General features: G+C 34.6%; 1 protein-coding gene across 1 annotated transcript in view; it reads right to left on the reverse strand.

Annotated features, from left to right (window-relative positions):
* Positions 1–1,380: 1,380 nt before the first annotated feature.
* LOC148943087 (SKA complex subunit 1-like) overlaps positions 1,381–12,047 on the reverse strand; it is an 89,355-nt gene continuing 78,688 nt past the window's right edge. Inside the window, exons 6-7 of the mRNA XM_089102212.1 lie at positions 1,475–1,645; positions 1,381–1,441 (exon numbers count right to left, since the gene is read on the reverse strand). Coding sequence (XP_088958338.1) covers positions 1,485–1,645 — 161 coding nt within the window. The 3' untranslated portion in view covers positions 1,381–1,441; positions 1,475–1,484. The remainder of the gene's footprint in view (positions 1,442–1,474; positions 1,646–12,047) is intronic.

Raw genomic sequence — 12,047 nt, forward strand, 5'->3', positions numbered from 1 at the left:
CATCTGCGTCTAAGTCATGTGCCAAGATCCTGACGAGTACGAGCAAGCTGCTGTAGACAAATGTTGCAGCTTGAAAAACATATGATTTATTTACCTGGTATTGACCACATAAGATTGTTAGCATCTGTGGTAGCTTAACGAAAAGTGACAGAAAATTCAAAACTGCTAAAATTCTTCGAAAATTTTATAGACAGGTAGGCTACCAAAAGAAACTCTCCCCAGAAATCGTAGATCCCTGACCTATACAATCCTAATGCTAGCAGGCTTCAAATTTTCATAGTTCAGGGGTCCCTCAAATTTTAAAATGTTGAAGCCCTTTAGCCCATCGATAAAAAAAACCCAGCTGTCTAATATTTGATTGCAACTGCGTGCCCATCAGATTCAATTGGAAGGGGGCATGTCCCGTGGAGGGTAAGTTGTATTCAGGGGTAGGGTACGCCTCTAAAAATTGGCTATTGGAAATGTCACTGGGCTACTTTGGTTCTCTAATCATACAAATAGAAAATATGCGGAAATCCGGTTCAAATAAGCTGCCAATTGTCGTCTATCTTACTGCTAGAAATTTTACAAGGGAGGGAGACGATGGAAGGGGTGCATGATGTGTCCAGAAAGAGTCGACGTGCCCAGCAGATTAGCAAACGAAAGGATTCATACAATTTATCAAACGCAATAAAGTTTTCTTGGCCTGTATGTCAGTATAACAGTTACTTATCAATCAGGATTTCACTCTTTCAATTCCAAAAATTGAGATATAGCATGATTGATGACGAAAATACACCACAACCCATACACAAACGTTAACCAAATACACCGTAAATACACCAGACTTAAACCAATGGAATGGATGCATACTACAGGAAGGTAATCTCTGTTTTTCTCTTTGGCTTGACTTTAGTTGTTTACAGATATCAGAGTAATGAGTACCCTTATTTGGGGGCACTCATTAAAGGACAATGTGCTTCCACTGGCCACTTTGTGGCCAGTGGAAGGGGTGGTCGTAGAAACATAGGAGCGAGACGCTGAAGGATGCGGCAGTCCTCTCTGCCTAGGGTATTTTCCATCTATTTATTTTATAACCCATTAAAATACAAAGCATGAAGATGGAGTATAACAGAAAGAAAGAAAATGATTCAGAAAGAAAGAAAGAAACAGAAAGGAAGAAAGAAAGAAAGGAGTATAGCAGAAAGAAAGAAAGAAAATGATGAAGGGTAATTTCGACCTATTTAGTTTTAACATCTCTAGTTTTACTTAACTTTTTTTTAATTTAAATAACGTGAACGTGAACAAAGACGTTAAACATGACGTTAGACGTTAACGTTAACAAAGACGTTAAACGTGACTACTATATTGACTGTAAGGAAAAAAGCTAGATACGAAAAGAAGAATACTATGCGTTTTATTTTAAATTCAAATACAAAAATCAAAAGCATAAATTATGGTAATGTTAATTATGGTAATGGTAATTATGGTAATTACGACTCAAATTAATTAGGTCTTGGTACGGCGTAGCGAACAAGTGGACCAGGGCCACGGATTTCTTTTAGCTTCCTTGCATAGGTAAGAATAGCCAACATCTTCTTCGTCTTGGAGTCGTAAGTTAATGAAGAAAAATGTTTGAAGTCTCCTGGCACAAAAAACTTCATTCCTGAGAAAAAAACAACAATAGACAACATAAACATTGTTTTATGAAAAAAAAAATATAGAAACAATTGCAAAAATATAGCCTTCGATCACATCAAGTTAATGTCACAAAACATCCAAGGTATCCTTGCATAAACAAACCCGCCCTGAGAAAAAAGAAAGAAAAATGAATATAGTTAAGAAAATACGATGTAGATAATTTCGGAGACCACACTGCCTTTCCATGACGATAAAATAAAAGTTCAAAATAGGGATAAAATCCTTTTTAATAGACAGTGTATATAGATTCACAAAAATACCAGATATTTCGGTCACATATACAGTGACCGTCATCAGTAGTAAAACGAAATATCTGGTATTTTTTGTGAATTTTCTATACACTGTCTATTAAAAAGGATTTTATCCCTATTTTGAACTTTTCTTTTATTGTTAAGAAAATACAGGTTTTGGAGAAGTCAAGTTACTGACAAAAAAAAAAAAGAAAAAAAGAAAAACACCGTACAACTTCTTTTTTTTTCACAGAAAACTAAAATCCTGAGGGAAACAAAAACAATAGAGACGAAGGGAACGTTGTTTGATGACAAAAAAAAAGAAACAATTAATAAACTACAGGCTTTGATTACGTCACGTAAATGACAAAAAAAGGTCCAAGGTCTCCTTTCCCAAAACCTTTTGGTCCTGAAAAAAAAAAAAAAAAAAAAAAAAAAAAAAAAAAAAAAAAAACGAACTACGAAGTAAAAAAAATAAAATAAAAGGTCAGAACTTTTGGGGAGTTTGGAAAGAGATTGCCGTACTTTATTCGTGGTAATCCCTGCTAGTTTCAAGCTTGGCTTCGTCTTCCGGTGTTACTAATGCTCGTGTTGGGCTTGATATCTGTTGCACTTATTATATGCTTATTCACTGATAAACTCTTGATAGAGTAATTATTGTACACAATGGAAAAAAGAAAAAGAAAACAAACTGATAAAAATAAATCAAAACAACATTTAAATCGAGTTTTTAAATTTAGCAAGTTTATACTTCAATTATATACAAATTGAGGCTATTTACGACGCACTTACAGAGGGAAAAAAACTGAATATACCAAATAATTAGCAACACGTAGGATAATTAGGATACACTTAGGGTCACCATCCGGAAGAGTTTAGAGGTATGGTAAGAAATAGCAACCGTATGAAGGGCTTCCTGTTGGGGGAGGACGACCTTTTCCTCGGGAATGGCAAAAACTTTTTTTTATTGGATGGTTTTTGGTAGTATATGGTGACTTGAAATGTGTCCAGTTCAGCTATTATTTAATAAAAAGAGTCGGTGACGTCTATAGTTAAACTTAGATATATTTTGAATTTAAAATTTGTCGTCACTGAGAGGAGAGGAGGTGGGTTTAAATAAAAAATAAATAAAAATTAGCAACTAAACCTGAATAAATAAAAAATAATAGTAAATATACAGCTCCAACTATACGGTAATTATTGAACACTCAACTGTCAATTATAGGCGACGTACTAGCTGAGGATTACTACGGATGGTTGGCTGTCATTCCGTTGTGTTTTCATCATATTTTATACTTTTCTTCATGAGTTTGTTAATTTATGCTTGTTTAAAATTTTAAAATCGCTTTTTTATTTTCCGTTCAAAAACTTAGTTTCTCAAATATTTCGTCTTCATTAGAATGATGTATACTTTTTAAGAATATTAATAAGAATAATTAGTCAAGAACTGAATTTACCGAGGCACGTTTGCTACAGTAGAATAATTAATTCAAACAAACATACCGTCAAAGTTTTGTATCCTTAGAGTACCAAAGATACCAAATGAAGAAGTTTTTACCCTCCCCCCCGGCTCCATTTTAGGTCTGTTCATAACTGAAAACCGGGATTTCCTACGATTTTTCTTTTGGCTGTTATATAAAAATCTAAATTATTTTCGCTGTGTAAAGTTTATCCTTGCTGCCACACAGAATCGTGAAGACAAACAACCGTAAACTTTTCGTTTTTACACAAAAAATCGAACCAAGCGATTGTACCGCCCAATTTACGAGCGTAATATATTCAAGTATTTCAACAGTCAATGGAGCGCTACAACCGTTTGCTATTCTATTCAACAAATAGAAGCTAGTATGAATATTCCAAAATAAGTAAGAAAAGTGATGTTTTTCGACTTAGGAGAAAAAAGATTCTGTTGATATGTCAATAGTCAATTAAAGGGATAAATACAAAAAATAGGATAGCCTAATTGATCTTTCTAAAAAATAGTCTTCAGTAAAAAAAAGTTAATTATTAATTTGAAGCGTTTAGTCTCCAAGTATTTTGGTATAAGTCTAGTTTAGCTACTTTTAGCTACATTAGGCAACATAAACTTTCAGTAATGAATCCAGGGCCAAAAACATACTCCGGGAAGGTACTGCCAAGCTTCAGTGTTAACCTCTTCTGATTTTTAAGTCTTGAAAATTTGCCTACTTGACAGGTAGAGCTACTGAAATTTTGACAAAACAATATTTTACATTAATTCTCAGTTAACAGTTCCTTTAAAGTTTCATTTCCCTACCATAGCCCCTTTCCAAGATAGTAAATAGTAGCTAAAATAGAATCTTACCCTTATTTGGAAACAAGATGTTAAGATGTTCTTGCATTGTTTTAATTTCTTTACCCGTTTTTTTTACCCACTTTGCTGCCAGTGTCTGTCCTTTGAAACGGCAATCAGGAGAGCTACACTTTCTAGAACTTCATGATGAAAAATTTTTTCGCCAGTTTCATGCTTTTTTATATACGTTCTTTATCTTTACATTTGGCGCCCGCTAAGTGTTGAAATTGTATACCTGCATCGAACACATTTTGCTCTAAAAATTAAATTCTCGGGTTTTCGTTTTTTTTTTTTGTAAAATGCATATGGTTGTGTAAATTTCCACCTAACCTATTTAAGAAATCAGATTTCATTTTTAGTGTCCAGGTTACTTTTATTGAACCTATCAGAATATCAAGTTGACCAAGTCTATTTTTAAAATAGTAAGGCTGTAGCCTCAAAGTATTTGACTCGCTTGTAGCTTTAAAAATTTACAAGGACATTCTCTGAAAATCAGATTCAATGCCAACAAGTGCAATGGACCACCTGAGACTCTAAGCGGGCTAGCCTATTAGGATAAAGTGTATGAATTTTGAGTAGCTAAAAGGGCATTAAAAAGAATTTAGCAGTTTATTTGTGTGTTTTTAAAGAAGGATTAGAATGGCGTGCCTAAAGATATTGTAAGGGCACAGCTTTCTACTCCTCCTAGTTGAGGGTAGATTGAGGGTAGATTGGGAGGATGGAAGATGATGTATAGTTGATTGAGAACAAAGTTTTAAGAAAAATATTTGCGTATTATTAATGTATTTTCACGGTGAAAGGGGTACCCTTTAGCGGAAGGGCACCCTGCAAAATCGGGAATGGTATTTTTGTGGTTTTGAAATTTAGAGTAGTATACCTTGTCTTCATCAATTATGATTGGCTACCAAAATTAAAAATAAAAGAAGTTTTTAAATGAGTGTAGGGGACATTAAAGTTTGAAATTAAGTGAAAAAGATTATTATGTCACCGAGAGGAGAGGAGTTGGAATTAAAAAAAAAAAGAAAAAAAAGGTCACTCGTTCGCACGTGAGTATTAGCAAATTCAGTTCCCCGTTTTGCATACAAGTTCAATGGACATTGTCCGTCATGAGTCAATCCAAAAATTGCGATCATCCCCATTGCAATTCCAGTAGGCTTTTCCAGTGGGCAAAGCTCATATAATGAGAGAATATCAGTTGCCCAATTGTATTCAAAGTCCTGTGGGCATGGTTAGCCATAAATATTTGAAAACCTTTTATTTAGGTTCTACAATTGCCTTCAAATGGCTAACAGAAATTCATAGAGTATTTGAATTACTCTTACTACATGCCTGCCTACCTTAGTTCTGCCCTAAGATGGACGAATGCCTATCTATTACAAGTGAAATGACATCATTTTTCTACAATTCAGAAAAAGGATACCAGCTTTGCCTCTCCATAAGACTATCAGTCTTGGCTTTTCTCCAATTAGTCATGGTTTGATGGCAACTTGATTTTAATTCAAAAATCAAGGGGGGGGGGCATCCCCCATTCTTCAGATGAATGATTCGAATTGTAATATAATCCCATGCGATGTTCGTGAAGCTATGCATCTTGCTGCACTCAAGGCCCCAATGAAAAGATTACCTATAGCAAAAGAGTAAAGAGGAGTAAGATCTTTTTTTTTTAGTTAGCAATTTTTCCCTCTTTCCCTCTTTTTCCCTCTTTTTCCCTCTTTCCTTTATTTGAGTTTTCTTTGTATAACCGAGTAGAAGTAATTATTGTTTTTATCATTTAACAAGTACCCTGGGAATTTCCTGTAGGTAAAGGAAACTATGTTCTAATTTTGTTTTTAATCTCTGTCTCTGTCTCTCTGTCTCTCTGTCTCTCTCTCTCTCTCTCTCTCTCTCTCTCTCTCTCTCTCTCTCTCTCTCTCTCTCTCTCTCTCTCTCTCTCTCTCTCTCTCTCTCTCTCTCTCTCTCTCTCTATCTTTGATGCATCGCAATCCAAACTATGACTTTTTGAATTCCTTTCAGAATTTTCTCTACAGTCTATTTTATAGACTCGTCAAACTGACCTTTGAATAGTTCAATTAAGGATGACATATCTGTCAACGTCATAGCAAAAAGGTGAATGTAAATGACTCAAACTAAAATAAAATATGTTACGTTTCTTCGAAAAAATTCCAAACCAGAATCACCTGTTCGCAAATTAATCTACAGAAAAATAATTTCCTAGTCTATTATTTATGCAAGAAATAGACAAATAAAATTGCACTGGCATCGTTGAGGAATTTAAGGAAAGACAAGAATGGGAAGTAAAATACCAGTTAAATTCATAGAAATAATCTTAAGCATTGCCAGATTTACCTATCAACTTCCAAGTTGCAAGGCATCTTATCAGATTTATATTTTTAGCTTATAGTTGATTGAAACCAAGGGCGGATCCAGGATTTTTTTTTCGGGGGGGGGGAGGGGTGTTTACTAATTTTTGACTCAGTTTTCGACTAATTTTACTGATTTTTTCCTAGGTTTTACTAATTTTCGACTTGGTCAAAATTTTCGGGGATGGGGGTTCAAACCGGAAAACCCCCCCCTGGATACGGCCTTGATTGAAACTATAAGTTTTAATTAGTCTAGTTATACATTTCAAGTAACTACGGTTTTCTAGTAGGCTAGTTTATGTTTAATTATAGTCTATTCAATTCCAGCCAGTGGCGTCAATTCCAAAAAATTTAGAGGGGGGCAAACTTGCCGTTTTTTCAATTTTTCCAATTCGAAGAAGGCATTTTTCAATTAAAATACCCCCCCCCCCAAAAAAAAACAAACGTACTTTTCCAAATCTAGAGGGGGGCAACAAATTCTAGGGGCCATATATAACACCCCTTCCCCCCACCTCCCTTCCACTGATTCTAGCGTTTTTTTTACCATGTGGCCAAGAAGGTATTGATCAGAAAATTTGAGTACGGTTTTCAGCAGTCTAGTTTAACGACAGGGAGCCAAGTATAGACCCTTGTAGTACATTTTTATATATTGTAGACTGTATGGAAGAAAATATCTAACTGATTCACATTGAGATCTTTCAAGCAGGCAAGACTTGAATCAATTTCGGTAAAATTCTACCTTAGCTACTTTTGGCTATCTTAGAAAGGGGTTAGGTTAGGAAAACGAAACTTTCAGGGATGGGTCTACAGGCTGAAGTATGTCCTGGGAAGGTATTTTGAAGACCTACCTCCACTCCTTCCCCCTCTAGAGGGTCCTAAAATTTGACTACATGACAGGTCCTATACCTATTGAAATTTTGACAAAACAAGATTTTACCTTAATTTTCAGTTATCAGATTCTCTTTCTCTGGCTTTAGTTCTTAAGATGCAATTCCTGTTACTTGAGTAGAATTTTAAGCCATTTCAATAATTTTTTTTTTCAAAATTTAGGAGATGTATTTGCATATCCTTAAAACCTTATAAATTGGGATTGAGCAAAGTTGTGAAGCTCAAAACAATCTTGTTGTACTTAATTTAAGCAGAAGATCTATTTTGCAAGGTTTCACTTTTATAACACACATATTTTTAAAGGTCTTCAAAGGTCAGGACCCTCTAGAGGAAGAAGGAGTGGATGTATGTAGTTTAAAATACCTTCCCAGGACATACTTTAGCCTGTAGACCCATCCATGAAAGTTTCATTTTCCTAACATAACCCCTTTCCAAGATAGCCAAAAGTAGGTAAAGTAGAATTTTGCCTCAACTTCATTTACTTATTTAATATCAATTATTAAAAAAAACGTAATACAATGACCTCCCTCAAAATGCTAAGGCATAATATGGAGGAGGAATAATTAAATAAATCTACAAAATACAAAGAATAATTACTTTCACCAGAGGGGGTAAGAAAAGATAACTACAATATCATGTACCCTGCTACCACTAACTTAGTACTCAGAACCCAACTCCTTCTCTAAAACTCATCAATCGATGTTAAAATAGAACATAATAATAATACTTATAATTTAACACGATTTTGTCAACTTTATATCCTATCAGTTTAATCGTTAAAATTATGTTTAGAAAACAATTCATTTTTCAACAGACTTTTAAAACTTACATCGAACCTACTTTTAATGCCCCAAACTAACGAATTCCATAATTTAGCCCCTTTAAAAAACAGAAAAAACCCCGCCCATAGAGTAACCCAAAAGTGGGGTAATTCACGCAAACCAAACTATGATAACTTTTTAAGATAAACCATGTTATCAGTCATGTCGGAAGATTTAGAGAAATCTAAGGAGATAGCTAGGATACACAGACCTTTGTCTAGATCACTGTAGAGATACAAATAGAAGGATCATTCTCTATCTCAACATTAGACAAAGCCGGACCGCGATACTGCTCTTCCGGAATCCGGAGAACATATAAACAAAGAGAAACATAAGCGACATTCGATTTTTTCATGGGTAGGCGTGTGGCATCGGTATTCACAGCCCGGAGAACAGGAAACGAAATAGGAGGGATCAAGGGTCTAGGGGATAAGGAAGAATGCATTACATTGAAGAGATAAAAAAGAAAAAGGAAAATAATTGATATGGCTGTAATAATACAAAAAGTAAAGATAACATTAGTTTGAGAATGGAAATAAAAACAAAGAATGAATGTATAAGGATCATCAAGGTGAAAAAAAGTTTATTTGAATGATGCTATAACGTGATGACATTTGGTTAGGAAAATTGGCGCTTCATGCATTCATTCATTTTATTAATACTACAAAAACAATCAGCTTCGCATTGATATTTTAGTTCCATAGTTTAACTAGTTTTATCAATTTTTTCTCAAAGGGAAATTATGTGGTCGGCATGAATGCAGACTCGCAGCTAAATTAAATTTAGTCACTTCCGTTTTCTTAGGACAATTTTCTTAAAAAGCGAAGCTGATTATGCCAAGACAGCTAGAACGAGAACTGAAGTTTAAGAATCAAAAGAAAAATAAGCTCATCCCCCTCCCTTTCTCCAAAAAGAAAATCATAGAAATGCACATAAATAAAATCATTTGTTTTCGCATCTTCAAAAGTCTTTTGCTATGTCATATTAAAGCTTAATAGTTAAGCTACAGTAAATTATGCAAGCAAGGTTATTGGTGGATCTAGTGAGGGCCCATACCTCCCCCTCCCCCCTGGCACCAAACATGCCCTGGACAAAAAGTTTGATTAGCAGCTGACAATAAACTTGGTAACAAGTATGATTAAGTAATTTTAAATAATTTTAACACAATTCTAAAACATTCCAAGCTGTATACCAAGCTTGTACGTAACCCGAAAGTGGAAAGAAAGTGAAAAAAATCGTGAGGGTTTTACTTAAAGAGTTATAAAAATGCTTTCTGATGATAAGTTTTACGTAATTTGCAAGTTCGTGGCAGAAGATTTACAACAAGTAGTACTTTGCATTCTTCGTATAATACAAATACAATTCTATTGATGTCCTTAAAGTTCATGAAAAATCACTAAGAATTACACGAAAAACGGTTCTTAACAGACGATTGGTATTCTCTTGTTTAAGGCTATTCCACCAGTTATTAGAAGAAAAACAAAGGTCGTACATCAAGGACATTTTTATGGCTAAAAAAAGATTATTAAAGAGGACTAATTCAAGGGAATATTTCCTTACCAGGAAGAAAAAAGACCCCGCCCTTTTAAAAATCCCAGATACACCACTCATTCAAGTCAAATCTGTGAGATGGGACGGTAGCAAACAACTGCGCCGGCTCACCCTCTCTGTTTCTTCGTTCGCAAACATAAATAATACAAGTTCGTACCATTATCCAAAGTTGGTCTAACAACTACTAAGAATGCAATGGGTAGCTTAAACAAAAGAAAATGGGAGGAGCTTTTGGGAGGAATGGGAGAAAAATGGGATGATCCTACTATATAAATTCCTATACAATGATCTAGATTAGCTATCCTTTTACAGAACTGTTGCGAATGTTTCCTTTCTCGGGATGTATTTTCTATTAGAACGATGTTGTAAGTTTAAAAGAGTTTGCGCAAGATTCGAAACATGTTCCCTTTTCTGTATCCAACATAATCTATACCATCATCTCATAGTGTTATATCATAAATTCCCACACATTGTCCTTATATTAGAGAGTCATAAAAATGCGCTCCCATCCATATTGTCCTTTTACAGTATTAACATAAGTTGGGCTCAAAACCCCTATGCCTTCCCAAGGCCAGAACATAATTTGCACGTTACTGAAAAAAATATAAATGTTTTTACTTTTATAAATTTAATAAATCAAATAATATTAACATTTTGATTACTAAATATCAGTATATGTATATTGAACATTCTCAGTATATGTATATTGAACATATATGAATGCACAGTCATTTATATTTTTTTCCGTAAAGTAACAATTATTTTCTGGCCTTGGGAAGGCATAGGGGTTTTGAGCCCAACATATGTTAGTTTCTGCTCGTTTTGAGTTCGACTTTGTTATTTATTGTATTTTCTGTTTGTTTTGAGTTTCATCTATTTATCGATGCTGATTTGTGGTGTTTCACGCTTGGTAGATTATTTGATATAATTTTTGCTCATTTTTTGTTTAATAGAGTTCTTTACTTTTCTTTGAAAAACTTATTTTGTGTAAAAATTTTTTTTAAATTAATTTCTGTTCGTTTTATATTGACATAGATGGTTGGAATAATTTGAGAAAAATAATTTGTGAAGTTGCTGAAGGTGTCTTAGGGAAGAAAGCTAAAACTGCAGCTAAGAATATTAGTGAAAAAGTTTTATGTTTGATAGAAAGGAGAAAGGACTTGTACAAGAATTACCTTAGTGATAGATCATATGAAAACAAAAGGAACGTAAAGAAAGTGGAGAAAGCATTAAAATATGAACTAAGGAGGTGTGAAGTAGAGGCCATGGATAAAATTGCCTTGGATCTGGAAGATGCAGCTAGACGGCATTATAGTAAAATACTGTACTGACATGTTAACAAATTGAGAGGGAGTAGTCAACGCGGACTTGGCCCAGTTAAAGATAGGAATGGGGTCGCAATTAGCGATAAGAAAAAAACTAAAAATCGTTTTGAAAAACGATTTTAGGAAAACCTTAATTAAGCCACTTTATATGAAAGGTGATAAAAGTGAGTGTGGTAATTATCGAGGGATATAGTCTGGTCTCTGTAGGTAGTAAATTACTTAGTAATATGAAACTTTTTAGACTGAGAGATGCCGTAGACAAAGTTTTAAGAGAAGAACAGTCCGGTTTTAGAAAAGGTAGAGGATGTGTCGCCCAAATTTTCACTCTTAGGTTAATAATTGGCAAGTGCCTAAGTTTTCAAACACCTTTGGTCCTTAGTATTATAGATTATGAGCAAGCGTTCGATTCTGTTGATGAAAGAGCTTTAGTAAAGGTTTTATCCTTGTATGGTATACCAGACAAACACATTAAAGTGATTAGTGCTATGTACGAGAATAACACAGCTGCGGCTAAGGTAGGAAATGAGGTTAGCAGCTGGTTTTGTATTAAATCAGGAGTTAAGCAGGGTTGTTGTATTAATGTTGTATTAAGGTAGGAAATGAGGTTAGCAGCTGGTTTTGTATTAAATCAGGAGTTAAGCAGGGTTGTTGTTTTGTATTAAATCAGGAGTTAACCGCTTTCTAGGGCTATAATGAAAGAAAGGTTGAGGTGGCTAGGGCACGTTGTGCGGATGAAGGATGACAGATTGCCAAAGATTGTTCTTTTCGGCCAACCGTCTAGGGCTAATCGGACAGCAGGTCGTCCTCGTCTGGGGTGGGAGGACGTCATAAAGAAAGATTGAAAGGAAATGTGAACTTCATGGGCGGGCGTAAAAAGAGAA

The sequence above is a fragment of the Artemia sp. Qi Xiang Cuo genome, chromosome 16 (genome assembly GCF_049724085.1).
Source record: "Artemia sp. Qi Xiang Cuo chromosome 16, ASM4972408v1, whole genome shotgun sequence".
Lineage (NCBI taxonomy): Eukaryota > Metazoa > Arthropoda > Branchiopoda > Anostraca > Artemiidae > Artemia > Artemia sp. Qi Xiang Cuo.